Source organism: Hypomesus nipponensis, chromosome 1 (genome assembly GCF_054491055.1).
Source record: "Hypomesus nipponensis isolate SF chromosome 1, ASM5449105v1, whole genome shotgun sequence".
NCBI lineage: Eukaryota > Metazoa > Chordata > Actinopteri > Osmeriformes > Osmeridae > Hypomesus > Hypomesus nipponensis.
The window spans coordinates 11,821,806-11,848,941 of record NC_140361.1 but is presented as its reverse complement, the minus strand read 5'-3'; the positions used below and the strand labels follow the sequence as shown (position 1 = coordinate 11,848,941).

The 27,136-nt window shown below is 40.8% G+C and overlaps 4 protein-coding genes across 9 annotated transcripts; 3 read left to right on the top strand and 1 right to left on the bottom strand.

Annotated features, from left to right (window-relative positions):
* Positions 1-323: 323 nt before the first annotated feature.
* clnk (cytokine-dependent hematopoietic cell linker) lies at positions 324-7,325 on the top strand. The gene is made up of 18 exons (XM_084699097.1): positions 324-445; positions 1,914-1,975; positions 2,297-2,337; positions 3,593-3,743; positions 4,833-4,885; positions 4,997-5,051; positions 5,136-5,186; positions 5,297-5,331; positions 5,437-5,456; positions 5,552-5,626; positions 5,782-5,803; positions 5,894-5,915; positions 6,002-6,077; positions 6,161-6,186; positions 6,475-6,569; positions 6,668-6,742; positions 6,867-7,022; positions 7,125-7,325. Exons 3-18 carry the CDS (start codon positions 2,335-2,337, stop codon positions 7,275-7,277), a joined length of 1,068 nt encoding a protein of 355 aa, XP_084555223.1. The 5' UTR covers positions 324-445; positions 1,914-1,975; positions 2,297-2,334; the 3' UTR covers positions 7,278-7,325.
* Positions 7,326-7,550: 225 nt separating this feature from the next.
* Positions 7,551-11,353, bottom strand: znf518b (zinc finger protein 518B). Its single transcript, XM_084692215.1, has 2 exons — positions 10,833-11,353; positions 7,551-10,258 (listed from the first exon to the last, which is right to left on the bottom strand). The coding sequence occupies exon 2, from the start codon at positions 10,100-10,102 to the stop codon at positions 8,150-8,152; it is 1,953 nt and encodes a 650-aa protein (XP_084548341.1). The 5' UTR covers positions 10,103-10,258; positions 10,833-11,353; the 3' UTR covers positions 7,551-8,149.
* An 85-nt stretch (positions 11,354-11,438) lies between these two features.
* gsr (glutathione reductase) lies at positions 11,439-16,851 on the top strand. 4 transcript variants are annotated; one of them, XM_084692217.1, is made up of 14 exons: positions 11,439-11,629; positions 12,054-12,213; positions 12,855-12,881; positions 13,116-13,204; positions 13,753-13,822; positions 14,000-14,147; positions 14,265-14,319; positions 14,505-14,604; positions 14,716-14,802; positions 14,946-15,113; positions 15,357-15,468; positions 15,577-15,708; positions 15,936-16,069; positions 16,221-16,851. In XM_084692217.1, the coding sequence occupies exons 1-14, from the start codon at positions 11,589-11,591 to the stop codon at positions 16,368-16,370; spliced, it is 1,473 nt and encodes a 490-aa protein (XP_084548343.1). In that variant the 5' UTR covers positions 11,439-11,588; the 3' UTR covers positions 16,371-16,851. The 4 variants fall into 4 exon arrangements, with proteins under 4 accessions (XP_084548343.1, XP_084548345.1, XP_084548344.1 ...); XM_084692219.1 differs by having other exon boundaries at positions 11,492-11,629; positions 12,119-12,205; XM_084692218.1 differs by having other exon boundaries at positions 11,492-11,629; positions 12,119-12,213.
* Positions 16,852-17,194: 343 nt separating this feature from the next.
* On the top strand, positions 17,195-26,775 carry slc30a9 (solute carrier family 30 member 9). Of its 3 annotated transcripts, none has more exons than XM_084692213.1 (19): positions 17,195-17,267; positions 17,781-17,930; positions 18,065-18,265; positions 18,555-18,599; positions 18,715-18,814; positions 19,132-19,224; positions 19,387-19,469; positions 19,789-19,847; positions 20,508-20,575; positions 21,078-21,180; positions 21,347-21,402; positions 21,584-21,719; positions 21,853-21,892; positions 22,026-22,097; positions 22,202-22,309; positions 22,487-22,652; positions 23,016-23,145; positions 23,261-23,374; positions 24,583-26,775. In XM_084692213.1, exons 2-19 carry the CDS (start codon positions 17,822-17,824, stop codon positions 24,625-24,627), a joined length of 1,728 nt encoding a protein of 575 aa, XP_084548339.1. In that variant the 5' UTR covers positions 17,195-17,267; positions 17,781-17,821; the 3' UTR covers positions 24,628-26,775. The 3 variants fall into 3 exon arrangements, with proteins under 3 accessions (XP_084548339.1, XP_084548338.1, XP_084548340.1); XM_084692212.1 differs by having other exon boundaries at positions 17,201-17,296; XM_084692214.1 differs by lacking the exons at positions 23,261-23,374; positions 24,583-26,775 and having other exon boundaries at positions 17,201-17,296; positions 22,487-22,721; positions 23,016-23,149.
* Positions 26,776-27,136: the final 361 nt, after the last annotated feature.

The window sequence follows — 27,136 nt, the reverse complement described above, 5'->3', positions numbered from 1 at the left end:
AGGCTGTGAAATTAGAGCTTTGTTTTCTGTGACAGGTTGGGGACGAAGAAGGGCGCTGCCGCCTTGGATTCTGCAGGATGAGGGCATGGGCAGAGGGGCCAGATTGACAGGGACAGCAGGGTGTTGGTGGGGTGGAGTTGGGGGTTGGGGGTGGGGTCTTACAGCTCATAGATAAGCATCAGTGCGAATATGAGAGGCCAGATGGTAATCTGTGGGCGGATGTGAGGCTACACTATCACTGAGGAAACCCACAAGAGATAAGTTGACCTTGTGCGCCTGTGCTGTAGCTGCTGAGACATTCTGGTATGGCTGCCTGCAACAAACAGGAAGCCGCTGCATCTTTGTGCTTCTCTACAAGGCCAGAGAGTTCTGATGTTGTACACTGTTTATTGATTCTCTGGTCTGGCATGTGATGGTCCGATACATATGATAACCTATTTGTGAGGTAAGCATTTATGTACAAATTTAGAATAGATTCTCTCTAAATCAGGAATTTAACCTAAACTAGATTTTCAATATGTAGTATGTGGCTTTGTTTGTGCAGATTTTGTGCATTAAGAAGGGCATTTTCTCCAAGGGTTTCTCAAGAGTAACCTGGAATAACTTGAAAATAATAAAGCAGTGTGAATCATTTTTACTCCAGAAATAGAAATGTGCCCAGATGGAGAGTTAATCCAATGAAAAGAGTAAATGTCATGATACCACCCCTTGCTCTTTGGAGAGCAGATGCTAAAATGTCACAACGCTTTGGCTTAAATTAAAAGCTATACCTGTAAAGAGAAGAAATTTAAAGGCCAACTATTTTGAACTATAATTATTCAACATCCTGTAAGAGTGCATTCAGGAAACTTCCTGAAAAATTAATATCTAGTCCTTCAGATACATATGTTCCCAGACATAGTATTAGAAAATAGAAATGTGTTTCTATTGAACTGGTGTTTTTGCTTGTGCTGGGCAATCACAGAAGTGAGACTTTCTGAAACCATTATGTCAAGCTATAGTTACCACAATGGAAAAACACAGCATCTGCAGAGCTGAGCAAAACTCATTTTAGGTGTACAATGACATACCAAAGATATGGGCAAAGGATTAAACCCTGGACAACTTAAATCTGTTTCTGATCTGATCATTTCAATGTTGACTGAACCCCTTTTTAGAATGCGTATTTCAAGAAACTAACATCTCAAAAATAGAGTTGAGTCAACCACTTCAGGCAAACTACAACTGGTTGACAGAAGCCTACGTGATAGATACATGCATAGGTCAAGGGTCTTCACAGAAGCTTTGCTACAGGAAGTGTTGTGGGCTTGTTGCAAACTTAGATTAAAGCATGATCTCACTGAGTAGTTCTCAGAAGTGACAAAAGATTAGAATGTCAGTGAACGTGGATTATTTACTTTATATAAATTACTATCCATGTCTTGCAATCTCCTATTATACTTGTAATTAGTAATAGTAATTGCTTTATCTATGCATTTTTTTTCTCCAAATGTTATATGTTTTTAGAGCATTTCAGCTCCATTTAGGCAGAGATAGTGAAGAGATGGTGAAGAGTGACAGGAAATGTAAGAGAGAGAAGGGAAAGCATGCAGGAAAAAGCTTGCGATGAATTTAAATGGTAGTTCCCCATTTAATACATTTATGAAATTGACTTTCGTCTTTCTATTTTAGCATTTGACTCAGTTGACGGTAGAAATATGTCTGAAAATACTTGAGGCTTTCATCTAAAAACATGAATGCAAAGAAAGTGCATAGAGGCTGTAGACTCAACCTAGGAATAACTTGCTCTGTACTGCTGAAATGTAGCAGCTGCAATATTTATTGTACATATTTATTTAAATCACCGAGTGCCACTTACTTTTACTTGTAGAGCTGATTTAATTAATGTCTAATAATATTCTTTGTTTGTGCAGAAACAGGCCCGACACTAATATATCCACTCAGTACCTGTCGGAAGACCCACTTCACCGCACAGGTGCCCTTTGTAGGTTTTTACAGTGATCACAAATTGAAATGTTTTTTGCTTGTACTCGAAGTGATTCAGAAACCCCCTACCTTTTCATACAGTATGATAATGTGTTTTTGGAGGAAGTTTAACTTTCAAATGTTCTTGTTGATATTAGCACAGCTCACCCCCCGTCATTCTGACTAAGAGGCTTAGGTTTGGTTATATTGCCAATTTGTACAAAAAAACATACAAATCTCTTCTTTCTGAGAAAAGATTGTTGAAGGCCTGAGCCTTGCATTCAATGCCAAACTAATGCTGTTTTTGGTTTTTCATTTGCCTCCTTGATAGCCCAAGAGAAAGAGATAAACTATGCGTCTGTTTTGATAATGGTGAGTAATGGCTCTCATTTTCAAACTCTTACCTGTTGGTTCCACATCACTGTTCCCCAGGGGAAGGTTATAGAGGCCACAACTCTTTACCTCTAAGTCTAGCCTTTGAAAGCCAAGAACAAATTCCCCACACTCAGTATCTGTAAACATACCATATTTGGGCTATAATGTCTAATGCAGGTGTCGCACAGAGAGGTAAGGCTTTGAGATGTAAATTACAACAACCTTCTCTGACACAACACTGAGCCCTCGGTGTAATCTCCAACAATTCAGATGAACACCAGAAGTAGCAAAAATCACTACACTTTATTGGGTACAAAAATTCATAACACAAGGCATTGATACAGTAAACTTCAGGCGGTTCGGTCTGCTGCGCGTCGCTCTCTGGATCTAGCAAAATACAATCATAGTTTGGTTAATTCAGGACGTTTAACTAATATGCTTTACACCAGCTTTAAGCAATGGAAACGTCCCTTCGTCCGGCGGTTCTCGTTGCAACAGGTGTGGTGGCGTGCTTCGTCTACCGGCTCTCCCATCTTCATGCGGCGTCCCTCTTATCTGGGCTTGTGCGCCGAGCGACCATGCCCCCCTCCGGAGTCGGCACCTGTTGACAATTATCCAACCCAACAGACCCTCAACCAATTATTACATTAACACCTTCTGACCCGCCACACAGGCAATGTACTAAACACAGTAATGCTACCAAACACACATTAATGGAGAGAATGGCTCAGCTCATTAACTAAGCTGATAGCCATAATAAACTCTCTGAGACATGCACTGTCACTACACAATTATTCCATCAGGCCTCAACCTTTGGCCATATTGCTAGCAGTTTGCCCCCCAGCACCCCACTGTCATTGCACAGTCCGTCATGCTTTAGCTTGGTAGACTAATGTGTGTGAAAGCATCATGAGGCATTAATGGGGTGCAGCTCGTGGAGAAGGAAGTTAGGCATGAAAAGACAGACCTTATGATAGCAACAGTCTGGGTGTTAGTGCCGCTGTGTCAAAACATGATTAAAACCTGACCCAACACTTACTCTCAATCTGAATAAATGTGGTAAAATATAAGACTGGTTGGATCTGTTGCCTTAACAGAAAGGGGGGAACTATTAATGTGATACAATACCTCTGCTTACTCTGAGGTCTCACACAGAACGTACCTTAACAACATTAAAAACAAAGTGCCTTCTCATGTTCCTGTACATATGCATGCGTCTCACATCTTAGAGGTTCCACCTTGTTCTCCACAGGAACATAATAAGAGAGGCAACAAGGCAAAACAGAAATATCATGTGTCCAACAACGTGGAGGCGACACAGTACCATACAGCGGACGACCTGGAAAAGATTGACGTGCAGATCCGGCCAGCCAGACCCCCTCTTACTGCAACTGAATACGCAGGTAGGAAATCTAAAACATGTCATAGTACTCAAAATCCCAAAGTTGAGAGGAAGAGTTGCAAACAAGGAATGAATCAGAATCAGAATCAGAATGGGATGTATTCGCCATGAAAGTTTGCACAGACAAGGAATTTGCTTTGGCAGGAAGGTGCATACAATAAACATATAGGAACCAAACATTTTAATATGTGGACTATCTATGCTAAGGGTACAGAAACTAGCAGTACTGAGTGGAATTTGAATTAAATAAAATGTACAGTAAAATAATCCTTCTGTTTCTAAAATATGATTAGCCTGTATCAACTAATGATGGAAAAATAAAAACGTTGTAGTGTGTAGAGTTCTGTTGTGTTCCTCGTTCTTCTCAAAGTTATACACTTGAAACTCAAGAGTAGATCCAGTGAAACCCAACTTAATTAGAGGGACTGGGGAGAAAAGTATGGTCTAAAATAACTGTGCTGTAGGAAACCATGGTGAGAATGAAAGTGGAGTGGAGACCTCATGCTGATACAAAAGGCCTGTATGAGTCTCTAGAGCCATCTGTTGGCCAACCAACAAAGAGATACAATGATTCTGAAACTGGGTGGGGGGCCCAATGATTCTCTAGTGGATGTGGCCCCACAGTCAGTCACAGTCAGGGGCCTCAGTGTTGCTCCACTTTTGGATGAGAGATTGTTACAATTTTAAGTCAAAAGAGTTTCTGTTGGTTTGTTGTTGTTTCTTATTCAGGGTCAAATCAAGAAAACATCAAACATACCATACAGACAAAATAGATGAGGAATAAGTGTAAATAAATAAACCTACGTAGATCATAGGTTTTGACAGTTCATTTATCTTTGAAATATGTTCGAGTTCTTTGGCAAGAACAGACACACACAAGCATTTTCACTTGTAAACAAAATCACATGTATTTGGCCTTTTGTAAAATCCCTGCCCTGGCTGAGAATGAGCAGCTTTTGTTGTGGGGATAGTTCACTATCTACATCTACTATTACTGTCTTTTTGAATACTCTATTACAGTATGTTCTGTTACAGTGGAAGGGGCAGCTATGATGATGACCTGGCATTTTGCTTTGTTTCTGTTTTAAAGACAGGGACATTCGAAGACCTTTGATTGCTAAGAGTCTATACCCAGAATCTGCAGTAAGTTTCTTTGTTAAGGTTAAGTCAACCTGGACATAAATAAATCCTTCAACAGTTTGATTATCACTCTATGATATGTAAATATGTTCCTTATTCATAATTACTTCAAAGGGGAGCCATCTTATTCATACTAGATTTGCCAATAAAGAACAAGCTCATAATCCAGGTAACTGCAGCTAAATACATATCAGCAACTTACCCAAACTTAAGTTCTGTATTGTAATCAGTTGATTTTATACCGGAAATACAGGACCTGCTGTCAACCGACACTTAAAGCCAGGCAGAGGAAGGACTCCATTGGGTAATTTTGGACAAATTATATGGAACTACAAACTTGAGATAGTGTTTAGGGTAAACTTTAATTAACCCTAACCCTAACTATTCCATGATTTGAAAAACCTGTTGTTGAAGATGAGAAGATGCAGGTTGTGAAGACAAAAGACAAGGTAAAACAGGTGTTCCAAATATGAATTACACAAATTATTGATATTTATAACACCGCAACTTACATGTGTATTAATTATGATTTATTTTCCCTAAATACTTGACAGAACATTGAACTCTCCAAAAGGTGATGGACTAGAATCAACAATGTCCAGTACTATGCTGGTAGAACTTTAAAATATAAGAATATCGAGTTTCCGCTAAGATCCTGTTTGGTTACAGGTCTCCTAGGCCCTTGTCGTGTGGCCTCGTGCCCCTGCTGTCTGAAATGGAGCTCAAGAAACCCTGCATGAGGAAGTGAGAAATACTCTTATTTAATTTTGGGATGTAGTTATAGTGCCATCTGTTGGTCTGATTCTGATTCTGACAACACTGACGCATATGAAAGAGTCAGAAAGAGTAGGCCGGGTCCTATAGTGGAAATTTTACATGACTACTTGTTTTTTTTTCAGAACCAACATAGGAATTAAAAATGTAAGTGGACATATGCTAAATACATACACTTACCAAATAGCTGAAAGACTTCCTTCTATATTTATTGTTATCATTTACATTTTATTTTAGGAAGTATGTGAAACTTCATCAGGTGAGTGCTAATTTGATTCAATACACATTGAGCACATAAAACACAACACTGTTGGATGTGTTAAGGATCAAATTACAATTTTTCAGACCTACTGTCTACAGAGAGTGAAACAAGTAACTACCCCAATAGATATTCTTTGGACCTTGAACACCCTGACATGAGGTACTAAGAATTTCAGTGAAGTCTTTGATATTTCCAGAGTTTGCGCTCCATGGTAGTAATCCTTGGGTTGGTTTCCTATTTAGGTTACAAGAAAGACACATAATTCCAGGTGACTAAATATTTACATGTATATTTATAGATTATACTTTTGAACACAGTATCATATCTAGTCAGTGTACTACACAGGCTCCCTTTAAGAATCCATGATAGATCCCTATCATGGATTCAAGAGCCAAACTGACTCACATTTATGACAACATTGTAGGTCAGATACTGTACATAAATTGGCACATTGTAAGTTATACATTGAAACTAATAAGTGATTTGCTTAGCTAAAATAATGATAACTTAAAAGTTGAAGTTGCGATTTAAAGACAATTTATCATCTAAAAAGTAGAAAGTACCTCAGGAAGGCGCCAAAACCATGAATGGCCTCCCATTAAAGGTGACCTTGAACAGCATGACTTTGTTTCTAAGGAAAAGCCCACTCTGGTAAGATGATTAAATGACGCCTGGGACAGTAAAGAATATAAAATGTATTGCTTGATACGTCCTGTGACATTTAACAAAACCCGTTTTATTTTTGACAGACGCACAGAAAAGACTGGTACGTAGGAGCCTGTGAACGATCAGAAGCAGAGCATGCCCTACACCTTGTGAACAGGGTATTTGTGCAGAACATTTCATATAATGAGAAAAGGACTGATGTTAAATGATCTGGCAATAGTTATTTAAGAAATTGTTTACAGTATCATATGTCAATACTTATATTAGCCATGTCACTAACAGGACGGTGCATTTTTGGTGCGGAATTGCTCTAAGAACTCACCCAGCGAGCCCTATGTCCTGGTTGTGTTACATGAAAAGAGAGTTTACAATGTGAAAATTCGGTTCATTGATAACACCTGCATGTATGCCCTGGGGACTGGCCAACGGTCAAATGATGTGAGTAAATATACATTTTCCTAAACATACCTCACAAGTATGAACAGACAATTTTCATCTTTACACACCTCATGTTGTAATGTTTCCAACAACCCCCAACAGATGTTCGATTCTGTGGCAGACATCATCAAATTCCACTCCATATTTCCTGTTTCCTTGATCGATGGAAGAACTGTGTCAACTAACACATTTCAGAGGAACTGTGTGTTGATGTACCCAATCTCAAAAGAGGATTTGAGCCAACTCTTGATATGAAATATGGCTACCTATCGACTAAGAGCAAAAGGCTCCAGATTTATTATTGTAACAGTTACATTTGGGGCGGGCGGGTGGGGTCATTGCTTTTATGAGAATGTTTCTGAACAATTAAAACTAGATTAATACTGTTCATTTTAAGAAAATTATGTAATTTCAGAAGGTTTGCAGTGTTTATTCAAAAGCTTATCATGCATTTATAATATGTTAATGTACACACTTACTGTAATGCAAAAATAAATATGATAATGTTTAAGTGACAGTAGTGACAACTTTAATAAAAAAAACTTTATTTAAAATGACAATACGGATCACAAATATAGCTAAGCATGCTGATCATGTCCTTACAATGGATGTAAATCTATGTACAGAATAAAAATCTGAGAATGTTTTTTCTTTCAAATCTGGAAATGTCAGTAGAATGCATTCAATAAATGTGGCTACAATATTTAGAAGAAGAAAAAAAAACTATGTAATTTGTTTTCTGTAAAACTACAGACAAAGAATCAGTCATCACTCGAACAGAAAGGTATTATGGTGGTAGGCTACTGGTGAGAAATTCAATCCTCCAAATACCACATTCGTAAAATACTTTTTGTTTTAGTCCTGAAAGTAATTCTAAAAGAAAAGGTTTCCATAAAATACTAGTAAGAGACGGTAATGATGAAACATGAACATCTGGCAATATATATGATAACATGAGTTACGGCTTTGTTCTTCAGACTGGCAGTTTGATAGCAACACTTAATTCAATGTAGTTAAACATGACTCAGTTTCAAGATACACAGTACTTGTATACAATTACTATACAATCCTGTAATTTTTCTAAGTGGTTTTAGTATTAGCATTTTGCCCATTATGCCCCCTTGCTCTTATGGATAAACCCTTACAGTACATCCCATCACCTCGTACTTCTGTCCCATGACTTTGTTCAACTTCATCTTCAAGATGTGGCACGTTGGAATAACCTTAGAGTCTGAGGTGCCATTCACCCTCTCGGTTTCCGTCTTCTTCCTCAGAGCTTGTGGATGAGGATGGTTGAGCACCACCACAGGTTGGTTTTGAGCTGGATGCTTCACCAGTTGGTCAACCTTAAGGCTAATAAAGTTTCCAGACGTATCTAGTCTGTGTGTCAGCCTCCGTATGCTGGACACCTTCCATTGTTTTTTTCTCTTTTCTAGTCTGAGGTGGAGTTGCTTCCTGCTTAAAGATTGATTTGTTGTCTTATCGTCATTCAACCTAATCCTTTTCAATGATATTGTAAGGTATGAAGACAATCTGGGACAGGTGTCGTGCTTGTTGGTGGTACATTGCGGGAATGACACTGAAAGACCTCCAGCCTTTACACTTTGTTCGTCCTTGACACACAAATAATTCAAAGTTTGTGTTTCCATGTGTTTAGAAAGTTCCTCAGTCTTTTCTGACTGTACGTGGTCAGCCCGCTCCCCTGCCTTGGCCAATATATTCTGGTCATGAACAGGGGGCACATCTTTGATATATCCATTGTTGTCATTGTTCCCAGTCTTCATGTCCTCTTTTTGTGTTGTGACCAAAGCCAGTGTCTGCTTTTCTTGAATCAGCGATGTCTTGAGAGACGGCAAACTTGAATTTCCCATGGCAATTTTCTGTAAAGCCATCCACATGGGTTGCGAGCAACCTTGAAGGTCTTCTGATTGCCGACTCAGGGAAAACACGCACGAGATAACTGGAAATGCTTCTTGTCCCGTAATTTTGTCTTCAAGTAGGTTCTCTTCTGAAACTGTTTCTTTCAACAGTGATTCAGAAAAAGAAATATTCTTTTCCTCCTTTAGTTGATTGTTGGGAGGAGGATCAGTTGGGAAGTTCATATTTGATGATTCTGTTTGATGATTAGTTTCCAACTTGAAGTTTAAGGATGGACTTACACTTTTGACAGGAGTCAAGTGTTGCATTTTGGGACACAAAACTAAGTCCTCTTCTTTCACCATTTCCTCTTTTATCTCTGATGAGTTAATGCCCTGGGATGGATTTGGTGTCTGAAAATGAGTGGACTGCTTCCCTAAATCTGAAGCATTCCTGGGGGCATGCGGTTGTTCCAAATTCTTTCGCTTTAAGGTCAGATGGTTAGCTGCACATGTTCCATCACTCCCTGGACATTTTCTGTTTAGGGTGGTGTTGGACACTAATGATGATTTAACCGTTGCTGCATTTTTTGAAGTTGCGCATTTACTAGCCTTTGCCAGAGACCCACTTGGCGCTTGTGGGACACGTCTTAGCTTCAGTTCCTTCTTCCCATTGACTGTTTTCACCTCAATAAGCTCAACAAAGCAGCCGGCTGGGATGGTCACTTCATTAGGGACGGAAACGGTTAATGGTTGGTTCTTTTCCAATTGCTCACGCAATGGCGCCAACAGTCCTGTTTGCACTTTGGGTGATGAGTTTACCCTCACCGTTTCACTTAAATGTCCAGCTTTGTCAAATCTTGCCACAAATGGCTTGGAGCATGATGCTGTGGTCCCAGCAAATGGGCTCACTGATGTTGAAGTACTGCTTAATATCGGTGGTGTGTTGGAAACAGAAACGTTCCGTTTGTCTAGCTTCAATGGGGTAACATTCATTGACGGAGTGTGTATTTGCCTCACATGCTGCATAATACTGTCTTTTTTCAAAGCTCCATAGTCACAGAGTTGACATTTGAATGGGAATATTGAATGCTTCTGTACTAGATGTTGGCTGAGGTCTGAATTGCTGTACGAAAGGTGATTACAGTAAAAGCAATAAAATCTCATTTTTGCCATATGGCTCTTGAGGTCCTTCGATGGGCCAAGTCTATTAGCAAACTCCATATTAAAAAAAATATTCTACTAAAAACAATACGTTTCCCCGCCAAAGTATCATCCAATGTCAACGTTGGCTATACAATAATGATGTCGTTGTATTTGAATGCACATCCCATCATTGTCGTTCCCTTGATCAGAAATACGGTTGTGTCTTCTTTCGGCCTGTAAGGGCATAAACAGAAGAGCATGGAAACGGAAGCTATGATTATTGTCATATTGTACACCTTGCAGTTTCCAACCTTCCAATTAACAACAAATAAATGTAACGTTTACTGAGTATACATGGTGGAGATAACATTTGGGTGTAAACAATAACAAATCGACAAAGCTAGCTAGCTAGTCTAGCTATATAGCTAGGCTACTGTTTAGCTAGCAATATGCGACGTCGTGTTTTTACTCATTCAGTTAAAATCTACTATAGTAGTGTGCATGACGTATAGCCTAGTCTAATGTTTTAGGTTTAATGATTAGCCAGCGAGACAGGGCCTAGGCTCGACTTCAGCCGTGCTTAGTTTGCATGACCGCTGTTTAGTTGCTGTGTGGCCGACAAACCAGTGCCTAGCTATGCCATTTTCTAGTCTGCAAATGTTTGCTTGCTGCTACCCAACGCACCGTGATAGGCTATATATGCTTGCTTTAAAAATAGCCCCAGCTAACTGCTCTAGCCATGCTGTTTATCTAACTAATCGTATACAATTTCAAATGTTTGTCTTAACTAAAATAAAAAGCTACAAACCTCTTTGCTGTGTCTTTTGACCGCATTGAAACAGCAAGTTAAAGCTAGCCTTCAGTCCAACTGGGTCGCAGTCGACTCATTGGGATTCCAGTTCGACAACCGAGTTATTAGACTAAATATGTCGAACCGACTCAACCCTGATAGGTGTTCGCTATACTAGCTCGGTATCTGAATCAACCCTTGTAGCCAGCTATTAAGATGGGCTACACGTCGGTTGACACCAGTCGCATTCGCTATCAGGAACAGGCACTGTTAAGATTTACGGCTGGTGTAAATTTCTAAGGCTAGCCCAGCTAGCTATGTTAGCCCGAGAAGGTTGGACGCTGCGACATTTTAAAATTCAAACGCAAGGTCCGAATGTGAGCGTAACCTTCCAGTTGATCAAAGCAAGAATACTAAATATAACGTTGATTGTCATGAGCTGGTCATGATCTGGTGCACACCGTTGATAGCACGTAAAATATTACTGTCTAGCTATTGATTGTAATAAAACACCAACCATTCCAGTAAAATAATAACGGAGCCTTTTTGAAATTAAAGCTTTTATTTTGAAAGGGGTTACAAGTTAACGGTGCAGGAAGTTTAAGATCGATCAGATATGTAGCGGCTAGCAAGCACGGTAAATGCCCCATTTCTAAAGTATCAAACAGTAACGGCTAGCCCCCTTGCTTCGTCAAAAGATTAAATGAACAGAAAATAATATTTTTTTTTGTTAAAAATATTAATTTATTGCAAACCTTCCTGCTGCCAGTCGGAATGTGTAGACTGTTTGTATCGTGTGCACTAAAAGCGACCAGGTGAGTTACTGAGTAGCTACGAACACTAGTTACAAGCAACAGGAAGGTTGTGGAAAATATTGGATTGTTAGCAAATGTAATGCTTAATGAGTATTAATTCAAACATGTCTGTTTCATAGTTGTATTTGCAATTAGCACTAATACTTAGAGCTATTAAATTATTGTGTTAGTTTTTGCAATTGACTGTCGCCTATGGGTGTGCATCACCGTGACTAATAGTCAAAATTGTTTCTGGGATATACAGACCATTGTTGCAATTCACAATGACTAAGCACTAGCTTTCACTTTGGGGGAATGACCCTCCCATTCGCCTACACAGCGTCCGGTGGGGTGTGGGCTTCCTGGTTATGGCAATAATAAAACAGATTACCCGGACTCAAGATCTGCTTTTGATTCTTCGGCGATCTCTTTCACCTTCTTTCAGACATAAAGTTATTCGTCGAAGCATGGCCTCAGACTCAGCAACCCGATTCGATTTTCTCGTGATAGGTGGTGGATCTGGAGGGTTGGCGGGTGCGCGGAGGGCAGCGGAGCTCGGAGCAACCACGGCCGTCATCGAGAGTCACAAACTCGGAGGTACCTGCGTGAGTAAAGAGTTATCCTGGTTTTAGCCTGTAGTATCTGAGAGTTACAAATACAATAGCTGCAATGGAATGGCATTGCATAGTGTCTACTGTATGTCCCGTCACGTGTGGATCACAGCGAGTTCATTGGGAAGCCTCGAGATCATCCTCTTTTTGTAGAATGTATTTTTTAAAATTGTGCGCAATGTTGTGGTTAAAAGAAATGGGCACGTATCCAGCGCTCAAGTATTCTCCTGGCACATCATATTTTTGTAACAGGTAGCAGTGGGATGGAAAACTGGCATTGTCCAGGGTAATATTTGCAGGCCAGTCCATTTATATACTTCAGATGTGATATCAGCTTATAGTTACAATGTAAAATGTAACTATATATTTCCCAAACAATATACATACTTTTAAGAGCCTGATCCTGTGTTGCACAAAATCAAACTGTTAAGCCTGTTTCTTTGGTTCCTCACCTTGTTTGCTGAACCATTTTTGAGAAGTAGATGATGTAAAAAATAAAAAATAAAAGTTTGTTCCATTGATGCGTACCCAGAAATCCAGTGTGACTTAAGCACTACATTTTTTTCTAGTCTATTTTAAAGGTTAAATATCATGTTTGCCATCTTTTGTTCTGATTATGTCATTTTCTTTCTCAGGTCAATGTTGGTTGTGTACCAAAGAAGGTATTTTCTTTGTGTCCTACTAGTAACTGTGCTGCTTGAAATGACTATGGCGTTGATTAGAGAATAGCCTATTGAATTTTTCTTTTTTGATACTTTAACATGTTTTTATATAGAGTGCATCATTTCAGTGAATATAATGTAAAACTGAGCTTTATTAAAATGCCAAACAAATATAGAAGGTCCTTGTTAAAGGACTGAACATCTTGAACTCGAGACTTGTCACCCCTTCATCAGGTTATGTGGAACGCTGCAGTCCACGCAGAGTATTTGCATGATCATGCTGACTACGGGTTTGAAGGTGGACATGCTCATTTCAGCTGGGAGTGAGTAAACCTTTTAGAGTGTGTACACTCGTGTTTCATACATGCATTCCATTCTTCCTTGATATATAGTGTATCTTGTATGCACAAGCCAGGAAATGTTTTAGTTCAGTCTGTTGCAAGAGTCTATTGTGTCACAAATGAGGTGTGCTTTGAGCAACAGTAGCCATTGTCTTTTAATACCCCTTCTCCACTTACACATAGCTCTATTGCTTCACTTCTAGCACGGCTTCACACCTAAAAACAGCTAACTCTGGTCACTGTTTATGATAAAGTTAAGGAGTGGTTAAAACCGGAAAACCATTGTCCATGTGCTCTGACTGACAAGCACACTCATGCTCTTAAGTTATTTGCCTGCTTTTGGCTAGAAGCAAATGAGAAACACACAAATCAGATTCATACTAGTGCGATCTTAAAATAAATGTTAACATAATGCAAATAAGTGTGTCATGTTTAGTAGTTGTAGGATGTTATTGGTGTAGTCATATTGTTGTAAATTTGTCCTGTATGTGCTGTCTTCTGATTCTATAGTATATTGTGTGTTTGTGCAGAACTATAAAGGCTAAAAGGGACGCATACATTAATAGGCTGAATCATATTTATCGCAGCAACCTTGACAAGGTAAGACCAAAACAATTTCTACCCACTCATTCTGGTTTTCATATTGTGTACTCTAAGTCACATACACATATCAACCATCATCATTGCCATGTGTTAACTTATGCAATGTAACTGTTCTTAAGTTCAATTAAGATTTTTGGCATTGGTAAAATAATGTTGGCTGTTGCCTCCCTACAGGCAAAAATTGAGACAATTCAGGGTCATGCCAGGTTCACTGATGACCCTGAACCTACTGTGGAAGTTAATGGGAAGAAATACACAGCTCCTCACATCCTCATAGCCACTGGAGGGCGCCCTTCTGTCTTGAGTGACAAGGAAGTTCCAGGTAAAGGACAAAAACAGTATTGTTATATGCCTGTGCTTTACTGAAGATATGCAGTATATGAGATATATTTGTTACAGTCATTTGTTCCCTTTTCACTCAATTGTGTTGATTTTTCAGGGGCAAGTCTTGGTATCACCAGTGATGGCTTTTTTGAAATTGAAAGCCTTCCTAAGTAAGATTTTGTCAAATCCCAGTATATCATTGCAAATCAGGAGGTGATAGATTCAGATTACCCTCTGCATCTATGTTGCTTTGGATAAAAGTGTCTGCTAAATGAATTATTAATATTATTACTGGTATATCATGTTTGTGAGCCATGAATCTGTGTTCAGAGTGTTCCTATCTGGTTTCCAACAGGCGCAGTGTCATTGTGGGGGCGGGATATATTGCTGTGGAAATGGCAGGCATCCTTTCCACGCTGGGCTCCAAAACATCCGTCATTTGTCGACAAACAGCGGTAAAGAGCATTTCAGAGAGATGGTGGAATATAGGGTCTTCCTTTCCTTCTGACAATCTTCTGTCCCAAAGAATTACTTTTCTTACCCTCTTCCCCTTTTTTTCCCTGTAGGTGTTGCGGAACTTTGACTCTGTGATAAGCTCTAATTGCACTAAAGAATTGCAGAACTCTGGCTTAGAGTTGTGGAAGAATACTCAGGTAAAACCTTTGTTTTGCCATGATGTCAAGGGCCACTATATATATATAGAGAGAGAGAATATACACACATACATATTACATTTTCAAATGATGTTCATGCAAGATTTGGTACTTCATATCTTGAATTCATTTTCTACCCATAGGTGAAGTCTGTGAGTAAAACAGACAAGGGTCTGGAGGTTACACTTGTCACCAAAGATCCAGAGAAGAAGAACGATGAGGAAAAGCTTGGAACCATCCAGGAAGTGGACTGTTTGCTATGGGCCATTGGTCGAGAGCCCAACACTGCTGGGCTTAACCTTAGCCAGATGGTGGGGATCAGTCTGCCACTCTTGTCTATGTCTACTATGTCAGACAGTGCTCTGCATTAAGCTTTACAACCCATTTCAAAAGTGTTTAGACCACTGTGACTTCCATTGCAAGTGCACTATATTAACCTCACTTCCGTAATCTGCACTTCCCCTTTTCCGCCTTTTGACAGTACAAAAAGTGCTATAAAACAGAATGCCTTGTGAATGCCTTTGTGAAGATCAGTTGTCTGTTGTGTGTGGCAGGGTGTGGATATAGACGAAAAGGGCCACATTGTGGTGGACGAGTACCAGAACACCAACCGCCAGGGCATCTACGCTGTGGGAGATGTGTGTGGCAAAGCCCTCCTAACACCTGGTATGCTGCCAGCCATCTAGTATCGTCTATACTGGTTCTTCTAGAAAACATCTCAGGACCTTTAAACTGTTTCTGATGTGCTGTGTTTGTCGTGTTGCATGCGGGCAGTGGCCATTGCTGCGGGCAGGAAGCTGGCACACAGACTGTTTGAGGGACAGACAGAATCTAAGGTGGACTACTCCAACATTCCGACGGTAGTGTTCAGCCACCCACCCATCGGCACGGTGGGACTCACGGAAGGTGAGTGCGCCCTTACCAAAAATGGCTTCAGGTGGGTAGTGGCTTAGACAAAATTGTCCCCCTCTGAGTTGGGAAGATTATATGAAGAGTTACAGTTTAGTGATTACAGTATTAAATATTTTGTATTGTTAACAGTGTGCTCGCAGTGTTTCTCCACATTGTACCACAGTCTCTTGAATTTCTGCAATGTAAGGTGGTGTTCTTACTTTTGGTCTTGCATATTACAGAGGAAGCTGTTAAAATCAGAGGAAAAGAAAATATAAAGACATACACAACCTCATTCACCCCCATGTACCATGCAGTCACCACCAGAAAGACACAGTGTGTCATGAAACTGGTGTGTGAGGGCAAGGAGGAGAAGGTAGGAAGGGACTGTTACAGGAACGATTATATGAATCAGATGCTTGTCTGATACTTGTCTTGTCTGAATCCCCCTTGGCTTCTTGGCTTGACCAGATGCCTCTGCAGCTCTGCGGTGTGTGTTATCTGTAACATCTTTCTTTCTTCTCCAGGTGGTTGGCCTTCATATGCAGGGCATGGGCTGTGACGAGATGCTGCAGGGCTTTGCAGTTGCCATGAAGATGGGTGCTACCAAAGCCGATTTTGACAAGACTATTGCAATTCACCCCACCTCTTCTGAGGAGCTGGTGACGATGCGTTAGCCTGATGTTCACTACTGACATTCTTCCTCTGGCACCAGTACCGATCATCATACCAGGACAGAGGGACCTGACCTCTTCCCATGACAACGGCTTGACGAATCATTGTACAAGGAGAAGCTCTGTACTTCCATTTTCTCTCATTCAAGTGATGTTTGTTGTGCTCTGTGTTTTTGACTCATTTCTAAACAATAACCTATATGGACCAATTGAGCAACTGCTTTCTTTAACTGTACTGTGGGCGTGAAAGCAGGGCTTATTCATTAATCAATGATGCTAGTTTATTTTCGATTGATTGTGAAATGGAAGTGAAGGATCTATCATCATTGTTGTCAAGTCATTGCGTAGGGTGTTAAGATCTCTCTATCCTAGTGTATGTCACCACAATCATAAGTCTTCAATGAACACCTCCACCTATTACTACAGCTACTGCTTTATCACAACTGTATTGTATTAATTTAATAAACCAGATTTTTTTTCTCAAGTATTGCATTGTAATCTCTTTTTAATATATTTATTAAATGTGTGCTAACTTATTAATGGCAAGACAGACTTGTTAGGGTTGTGGCGTACAGTATGTTCTGCAAGGTAATACAACAATGTAACAAGTAAATAGCATTACTTGTACATTAGACGTGTAAAAAATTCCATCTACGTATGCCTCTTAACACAAACACTCAAGGCTTTACCTTTATTGATTTGTTTTTTGCAGTAGACGGATCGGAATATGTTTTAATTGGATGATATGTGACCTTCATTTGCATGGCGTTTATGATCGCGATACGAGGTAGCTTGAACATACGCTGGTCCAGATTCTCACGAGAGTAGCGTCACTTCATGTTTGTCAGTGATGGTAGCAGTGGTTAGCAAGCGGATTGACAGAACTTGAAATGGACTGAGGTATGCCGAGCAAACGTCACATTAGAAAGGTATCTGTAACTATTAAATGTCGTGTTAAATGGCCAGGTCTATGGACTACTCATGCCTGATTTGCTTACCTAAATAGAAAGTCGGTATAACTGTCTAGCTAGCTAGCTTGATAGCTAACCAATGTAGCTAAACTAGCTGGAGCTCGTCTCCAATCCTGATGCCTGATGGCCTCAGTTGGAGGTTTCAGTTTAGTGATGTTGCGAGTAGCCGGCTCGTCAGCCAACAGACTTTCAAGCTAGATAACCACCAACACTTAATAATGTATTGTGAATACAATGTAGCTGCCAGTTGATTGTGACCACTGAATGTGTCGAGCGTTTAAAGGCTTATGTTTGTTAGCTTGTTTGGTCACTCTTGGCAGGTTAAGGATGTTAAGTGTTGCAAAGTACCACTGCCAAGTAGAGGATGGGACGCACAGACTCCAGTGACTGACAAACTAACTAACTAATACACTAAAGTTGCTTCCTTTTGACAATAATACAGCAAGTTCCAGCATTGCTCTACTAAGCCCCGCCAGTGCGAGGATGTTCCCCGGCCTCTCTCAGAGACCATGGCAAGTGTTCTGCAGGGTATACCTGCATCACAGATCCCCCCTGTCACAACGACCACCCTGGGTTGCCCGACCATGCTACGGTGAGTCTTGCACCTTAAAGGCCCAATTTTGGTTGGTGGTGTTTGAGATCTTGTGCTTGGTGCTAGCAACATAATGTGTGTCAAGAACGTCATTTGGAGAAGACAGCATGATCATAACCCTGATGCATTTGTAGGCTGGCAGAATGGAGGGATACACAGTCTGTGGTTGAGCCTTCCAGACTATCGTGTAGCTTCTCTCACTTTGGGCCACGTACAGTACTACTCTACCTCCGGCAGTAGTAAAGACGGACCACCATCACCACCAGGTCCAGATAGTCCTCCTACTGCAGAGAAGGTGTTGGCTGGGGCAGCACAGCCCTCTTTAGATGCAACAGGTAACCGACAAGTTCCTGCTTGTGTTCCTGCTAAATTTTGACTGAACACAAGACTGTAAAAAGTTAATTTGACTAGAGACTTTGTTTCAGTAAGTTTTGATGGTAATGCTGCTGTTTTCGTATGTGCCCCCTTACCAATGGCCCATCCTTATCTATCAAATAGCATTTACTTGTTCTGGTAAGTGGGCCATCAGCATGACTGTCTTAACTGTTTTCAGTTATGATCAGTTATGATGTTGGCCTTTGTAAAAAGGCAGTAAGACTGATGGTTAATCTAATTAATTCTCAGGGGCACCTCTCAGGCTGACTAAAGCAGAGACCATTCAAGTGAAAGGTAACTCTGAACCATACCTGTACTTCATATTTCTTGGCTCTATGTTGCATTGAAGGACTGTATTTGTTTTTCTATATGACTTCAACTTATTATACGCCCTGCTGTATGTTATCAGTGCGGGCTGTTCTTAAGAAGAGGGATTATGGATCTAAGTACACTCAGAACAACTTTATCACTGCAGTCCGAGCCATGAATGAGTTCTGTCTCAAACCAAGGTAAATGGTGTATGCATCTGTAATGAACTATACATTGGGTTAGCACTGTATTTCTCAATGTTTGTGCTTTGTTGAAAATGGTTGAATGCGTATGTTTTCCTAACCAAGATGGTCATAATACACGTTGCACCCTGCACACAACCTCTGCACTGTTTCCTCAGGGCTAATGAGTGAACACACTGCTGTGATTATAACATTAAGACTGGCTAGAATGGTTGTAACTTCTCCATGTATGCAGCATTGAGTTCTATCAGGCCCCCGTGTCTCTCGTCTTTTCCTTAAATGACTGTCCCCTCCTCTGTCTGATGTGACTTCAGTGACCTGGAGCAGCTCAGAAAGATCCGCAGGCGCAGCCCCCATGATGACACAGAGGCTTTCACTGTTTTCTTGCGGTCAGACGTTGAGGCCAAGTCAGTACATTCTTCTCCCCTTCGCTTTTAAAAGACGTTTCTGGCCGTGTGTCTCTGAACACGTTTATTGAACCAGTTCTTGTCAGAGTGATGGTACATTAAATATTATTCAATGGTCCGACGATCTCCTTGTTCTGAGGTAGACATGTGTCTGACTTCCAGAGCTCTGGATGTGTGGGGAAGTCCAGAAGCCCTTGACAGAGAGAGGAAGCTCAGGAAAGAGGTGGAGAGAGAGTACGAAGAAAGTAAGTATCCCCAAGCCTGCAAGTTCAATCAGTGGCTGTTGAAAACATGACATGCTAAGGGATTATATATGTGGGCGTATGCTATGTTTACATGCTTTTGTGTGGTTTTTTTTTAGACGCACAGTCTGACTCATGAAATAGGTGTGGAGATGCATTGATATACCCTAGCTGAAAATGTTCCTCCCCTGCTTTCACAGAAACCTGATCGGTAACAGGGAGTTTTCAAGTTAACTGACATCCACAGGCTTAAACTAAGACACTGCCTTGAACTGATTGCCTAAAATGAGCACTTCTTAACCTTTTTACTTTCATTCTCTAGATATTTTCCGGAATCAGCAACTGTTGAAAGAATACAAAGATTTCTGGGGTAACACAAAGGTGAGCTTAATCATGTGCCTAAAGATGATCATTCCTTTTAGAAACAAACACACTTCATAGTTCATTTCTCTCCTGTTAACATCTTGTTTTGTGTAGGATGAAGGCTATTCACCACATTTTATCTAACATCATGTTTCATGTTTCAATCAATTCAGTCCTAAGCAAATCAATTATTGCCAGCTGGACAGCATGAAAGATGATTGTCTTTCGTTGTGCTGTTACCCAGAATCCTCACATGACCTCTGCCCCCATTTGAGGTTACAGAGCCCATACAGCTTTGCATCCCTGCATCTACATGACAATGTCATTCAACCTGACTGTCATTCATAGCGTCTCCACTGAGTGTTATGCTAACCGGCTGTCAATAAACCTTTACAGTACCTTACCTCTCTAGCATGTGTTGGGGAATTCTATATTCTTTCACTTTTTGTGCTAGAAGATCCTATTTATTCACACGCTCCTATCTCACATATGAGGGACCTGTGATGGGACAATGCAAGATGTGTACAGTTGAAGTGGGATATGCATGTTTTGTGAACGGATTCTTGTTGTTTTATACAAGGATATTACTCATATAGCACAGTGCTGAAATTACTTCTTTGACTCAGTGTACCAGTAGCAGGCTTGATCTTTCCGTCTTCTGTCTTTTGTCCTATGCAGCCTCGATCAGGCAAGAGAGCGACATTTTCACAAGGACCAGGGAAGGTAGTGATGGTGGCAATATGCATGTAAGTACCAGGGTATATTATCCGTTGTTTTGAACTGTTCTGTTAGATAAGTTGAAGCGGTGTATGGGAGACCTGCATACATATGTCACACATTAAAACCAGGTACATAAGCTGCTTTTTTGCAGCAGATGAAACTCTTGCCACTGAGTAAGTCTAACCTAAATGAGCTGGAGTCTGTTCTCACAAGAGAGCCAAGTATTAAGATATTGGATTAGAAGTATCAAGTTAGCAGGCATGTGCGGTCACATGAGGACCAACCAGTCCAAACCCACCCCCACCCACCCTGCTTAGTGTTCTGCAGGAAGTTTGGAATTCCTTAATATACTACACATCAACAGCATGGGTCTTTACCCAGGGCTGGATGCATCCTTTGTCATGTTCAAAATCCATTGAATCCAGTCATTAGTATACCATCAGAATGAAATACACATCTCCTTTTGCTCATAACTCAATACCAGAAGTTGAGATACATTGACCGGTATGTCCTCTTATCTGTCCTCAGCAATGGACTGAATTTTATCTTCAAGCTTCTGGCTTGGGTGTACACTGGATCAGCCAGCATGTTCTCAGAAGCCATCCACTCCCTAGCTGACACCTGCAACCAGGTGAGATACAATACCCTCTCACCTTCAGGGGACCAGAGCGACATCCATATTCCATGAACACTGTTATAGGTAGAGCTGGAATGGATAGCAATCACTGATAGTGTCCTGTGGGTGATATGCATGTGATCAGGGTTGATTCATTCTGCTTGGATCATGTCTCCTGCAGGCTCTTCTTGCACTTGGAATCAGCCAGTCTGTCCGGAATCCTGATGCTGTCCACCCGTAAGCACCATGCCACCATGGATGACTCGTTCAAACTGAAATCCAACTTTTAGTCTTAACTGAATTAACTGACCCTAAAATGGGACTTTAATTGAATTCCCTCGCACACATGTAAAGTCTACTGTTTAGTTTCCATCCCACTATGATCTCATCCTTAAACTCACTTTTTGCATTTTGACAGATATGGCTTCTCCAATATGCGCTACATAGCCTCACTCATCAGTGGAGTGGGTATCTTTATGATGGGAGCAGGCCTCTCCTGGTATCATGGCATTATGGGATTGCTGCACCCACAGCAAATTGAATCCCTGCTCTGGGTGGGTGGCCACCTTTCTGATCTCTACTACTTCCTGCATCACTTTAAATCAACACATGTTGAGTGCTTGGCGGAACAGTGGTTTGGTAATGCTGTCTGCTAGTTCTAATGGATGCCTTTTGTTTATCTTTCAGGCATACTGTATTTTAGCTGGATCTTTGGTGTCGGAAGGAGGTAGGTTACAAAATAGTTTTCCACCATCCATTAAGTCTAGGCATCCCTTTTAATAAGTAGAATGGAAAATAATATTCATGTTTTAATCTAGTATTTCTTAAAACAAATCATTTGTTGTTTCTTATTTCCTCAGCAACACTACTAGTAGCGATCAACGAAATAAAAAAGAGTGCTCAACAGCATGACATTTCTTTCTATGAATATGGTACGTACCAGCTCAGATGAAGGTGCTTTTGGTATGTGTTCGATACGTGTACGTGTTTGTTGGTTTTTGAGACGGTGACTATCTGTTTGGTTTTGGTGGGGCAGTGATGCAGAGTCGAGACCCCAGCACTAACGTTGTCCTGCTGGAAGATGCTGCTGCTGTTCTTGGAGTCATCATGGCCGCCAGCTGCATGGGACTCACCTCCCTTACAGGTACACACACACACACAAAGATATATACACACACACACCTCTGTCACAGATAAACGGATGATAAAAAATAAACATCTGGAACAATGTTGCATCGTCCGTCTGCAATCCGTGCCCCACAGTGGGATGATTATCTTACCCAGTCTCGTCCTCTGCTTCCGTGTGATACCCATCTCACAGGTAACCCCTACTACGACAGCTTGGGCTCGCTGGGCGTGGGCACCTTGCTGGGCGCTGTGTCGGCCTTCCTCATCTACACCAACACAGAGGCACTTCTGGGGAGATCCATTCAGGCCGAGCACGTACAGAAGCTCACAGAGTTCCTGGAGAATGACCCTGCCGTCAGGTCCATATGTCCTTCAGTATAACAGGCTAGGCTACTGGGGCAGGAAATCTCTCCCGATGCTCAAACAAGGTTTATTCCAGTACACAGCTGTTAAGCTTGTTACAGTAGCTATGTTGGTCTACTGTACTTTGAACATCATGCATCACAAAGCAGCTTGATGTAGATCATTAGAGTTAGGGGGGGGATTTATTTTCTTTTGAGACTTTTCCGAAAACTTATTTTCAATCCACTACAAACTTATTAGACAAAACCTTATTTTATTTATGACATGCCATTCGGGTCAGTATTTGATCACCCTTAAATCCAGTTTCTTGTGTCAATTAAAGATATTCAACTTTGACACTTTGTTTTTTCTGTGACCAGGGCCATCCATGATGTGAAGGCCACGGACTTGGGGCTGAGTAAAGTGCGCTTCAAGGCAGAGGTGGACTTTGATGGGAGAGTGGTGACACGCTCTTACCTGGAGAAGCAGGACATCGAACAGATTCTCACCGTGAGGCTTTTCCCCCTACCAGATTTATTTTCTCAGCAGCGTTGTATAATATTTAGTCGCGTTCATCCCTGTGTCTGAAACCCATTGTGTGTGTGTGTGTGTGTTTGGTGTACAGGAGATCCAGCAGGTCAAGACCGCTGAGGAGTTGGAGAGCTTCATGCTGAAGCATGGAGAGAACATCATTGACACCCTGGGAGCAGAGGTGGACCGTCTGGAGAAAGAACTCAAGGTACAGGATTCCTCTGGTCAGGAGGAGCTACCACTTTAAGTTCACAAGTTTGATCTGAGAGAGGTTCGTCACTCATTTCTTTTGCACACGGTGGCCCTCATTTACGAAACAAACTTATGACAGAAAACTGGGCTTACCGTCATTTACATGCAAATCTCTGCATTGAGCAGTTTGATCATAGCCTCCGCTTATGTCCAAATATGTCAAGTCTCTCAACTCCTACTCGCTACTGATACTCAGCCAACTTATTAGACTAGGCTACTGGTGATATCATTTCAAGCTATTAAAATTAAACAGTTAAAAACAATGGGTAAGTTAACATTATGCAATGTGATAGCTTAGTTCAGTGGTTCTCAATCCTGGTCCTCGAGTACCCCCTGTCCTGCATGTTTTAGATGTTTCCCTGCTCCAACACACCTGATTCAAATGAATGGGTCGTTATCTAGTTATGCAGAAGCCTGCCAACGACCATTCATTTGAATCAGGTGTGTTGGAACAGGGAAATATCTAAAACATGCAGGACAGGGGGTACTTGAGGACCAGGGTTGAGAACCACTGGCTTAGTTGTTTATCATTCACCTATTTAAACAAAAGCTTTGACAGTCATCAAATGCCTACAATGACAGTGGCTCTGTTAGACCTCCATGCCTGCAGGGATCCTTTTATGGAGAGTGCCTTTAGAGTTTCTATTCTGTTCTTGGATGTGTTGTGTGTCTCCATGTCGTTAACTCTAAGAGCATAGCCTCTAAATTGAGAATACATGGGGGCGTGGTTTTAAAATGACGATTGTTTTCAGGCGCCACATTTATCATGCCTGATTGTTCTTATGCTGTGATTGGTGAGATGTAAACGATTCATGAAAAACACATTCACTTTATCCACATTTACATTTATTCATTTAGCAGACGCTTTTATCCAAAGCGACTTCCGAGAGCTTTACAGAGTAAAGTGCTTTGGTCACTGATAATAACAACAAGTTAGTCCCAAAAACATTGCGAGTAGCCAAAACATGAAGCACATATTGTGAACAACCAAAATAAGTGCCAAAGGTATCCAAAGATGATTTCTGCGCTGGTTAGCGCACCTTTTTACATTAGATTGAATAATGATCAGAAGTTGACTTTCTCCCTCCATGCTGTGAAGCTTTCATCCAGAAGGATAATTGTAGCTGTCTGATTGGCTGATCTCACACTTTTTTCCCTCCACAGCAACGTAACCCAGAAGTTCGACACGTAGATCTGGAGATCCTATAACGCTACAAAATCTGCTCTTAGAAAAGTCCCACCACAGCACGAAGGAAGTAGAGGGTTGGGGGAGGGATAGCAGCCAAGCCAAACCTCTGCTCTCATCCTCCCATTCCCTGCATCATCTACCCTCGCCTTGGTTCCCAGTCATCCTCTTATCCCCACTCATCAGAAGAAGTCTTACTGTAGAACTGTCTGAAACACCCAAGCCAGCAATCACGCTGGAATAGTATTGTGGTCCTTTTCAGTTTTCTTTTAACTGAACCATGCCATGTGCTGCAGTGTCACAGGGGGGGTTCAAATAGAAAGGAAGAGCTGTAGTAGAGACATACATGGTGTGTCAGTGTATTTATGGAAGCACAGTCTCTCCCACAAGCTTCAAACAACTTTGTTTTGGTGTGATTTGGTTTTAAGCTGGCAATGCACCGTTTTCTATTTGGTTTAGCTGACTTGTGTTCATGTGTCAACATGAATTGTCAAGTCAGCAGATACCAAGACAACTCAACAGATAATGGTCTTTATGATTGGTATCAGTCACTCATATAGTACAAAATGCTATAGAGCTGTGAAGAATCATAACCCATCTGGAGGTACGCTTTTTATGTTTATAACAAAACACTGATTTTAAGCTTCTGAGTTATTGTGAAGTAAGCTGTGAAGTATGTGGAAAAGGTATTTCACATGATATATTGTTAAAGCAAAAGCTCAAGCACAAAACAATTTGACTACAAATTGATGTAATGGTATCTGAGCTTAGTGATGAGATTGTATACCATGGTATATGAATATGGCATAGATGAAGGAAAAGAAGGCTTTCTTTTTTTCCACCTATTTACCAGATTTGAGTGAGCTCAGAGTTTGAAGGCTGCAATGATGAACTTTCTAGAAACTTAAGACTATCAAAGTAATAGCAAATACAGATGTTCGAAAACCAAGTAAATTTAAGTAATTGATGTTCGAGTAAGATAAACCTAGTCATCATGCAAGTCCTCGGAAGCATTGGAATTATTACCTGAAAATGTTGTCTTTCCCTTAACACCTCCCATCATCCATACAGCTGCATTATCCATACAGCTGCATCATCCTGATACAGCTGCATCATCCTGATACGCTGCATCATCCTGATACGCTGCATTATCCATACAGCTGCATTATCCATACAGCTGCATTATCCATACAGCTGCATTATCCATACAGCTGCATTATCCATACAGCTGCATTATCCTGATACGCTGCATCATCCTGATACGCTGCATTATCCATACAGCTGCATTATCCATACAGCTGCATTATCCATACAGCTGCATTATCCTGATACAGCTGCATCATCCTGATACAGCTGCATCATCCTGATACAGCTGCATCATCCTGATACAGCTGCATCATCCTGATACGCAGCATTATCCATACAGCTGCATTATCCTTTCTCACATGCAGTAGTAGGCTACATCCCTCTTCAGGTCGCTGTTGCTGCACTGACTTACTCCAAACAGGAGGATGGTCACATGTTTGCGCTCTCAGTAGCTTGTTCGCAGAAGACAGATAGTATGTTTGGCTCCAAAGATGAAGTACTCTATGGACATCCACAAAGAGAATCCCCTCCTCCCTCTCTTAGCCTGTGTAAATAGTAGTTCTGTTGTGGGTGTGACATGATGTAAAATTATAAATGATAAACCCTGTTTTCATTTATTTTATTTTTTCTTACATTTTTGGTAGACTGTTCTCTGTAAAGAAAATGGATATAGCACTGACTCTGCAGTTGTATGGTATACATCAATACCCATCAATCTGTGGTTTGTGGTGTAGGTACCTTATGCTCACTGTGCAGACCAAGATGGTGATGTACATACAGATGTATTCTCATTGTCAACCTTCTGTGGTTCATTAACCTGGTCAAACCTGCATTGGATTCAATGGCCGTGCTTTTAAGGCTGATTCAGGGTGTAGGAGACTGGTCTGCACTTTCAGTCATGAGTGATAAGCTGAGTACTTTCTAAGATGGGAGCTTGAGTTTAGTTTTGTAATGCAGGGAGTTGAGGGGATATATCTTTTTTTTTTTTCAAGGTGTTTATTGATTGTCATATTGCCCTTTTGTTAAAAAAAAATAATGTAACTACTGCTGAAGGACTTTAAATAAATTGAAATTAATTTATTAAATCATATTCAGCCTTTTTGCTTTTGGAAATTGGTGTTGTCCCCTTAAGTTGTGCATCTCTAGTATGTTTTGTTGGCTATCATTTGCCAAAACATTTGATTTGTTTGGCCTCAACTTTCTTCCACTAAAGCCCACCTGAGATTTCATTGAAGTGTTGTAGAAAGTGACTGTTCTTTGGTCCAGTACAGCTCATACCATCCATGTCTGAGGCCTGATTGCCCCCAAATGGTTTTGAGTTTACTTGTGTGAGTGTATGGAAATCCACTTAGACAAACGTTACCAAATACAGGCCCTGGGTCATTCATAAACAAAAACATGTACATTTGAAACATGTGGAACATTTTGATGGACGTGGTGAAGAGA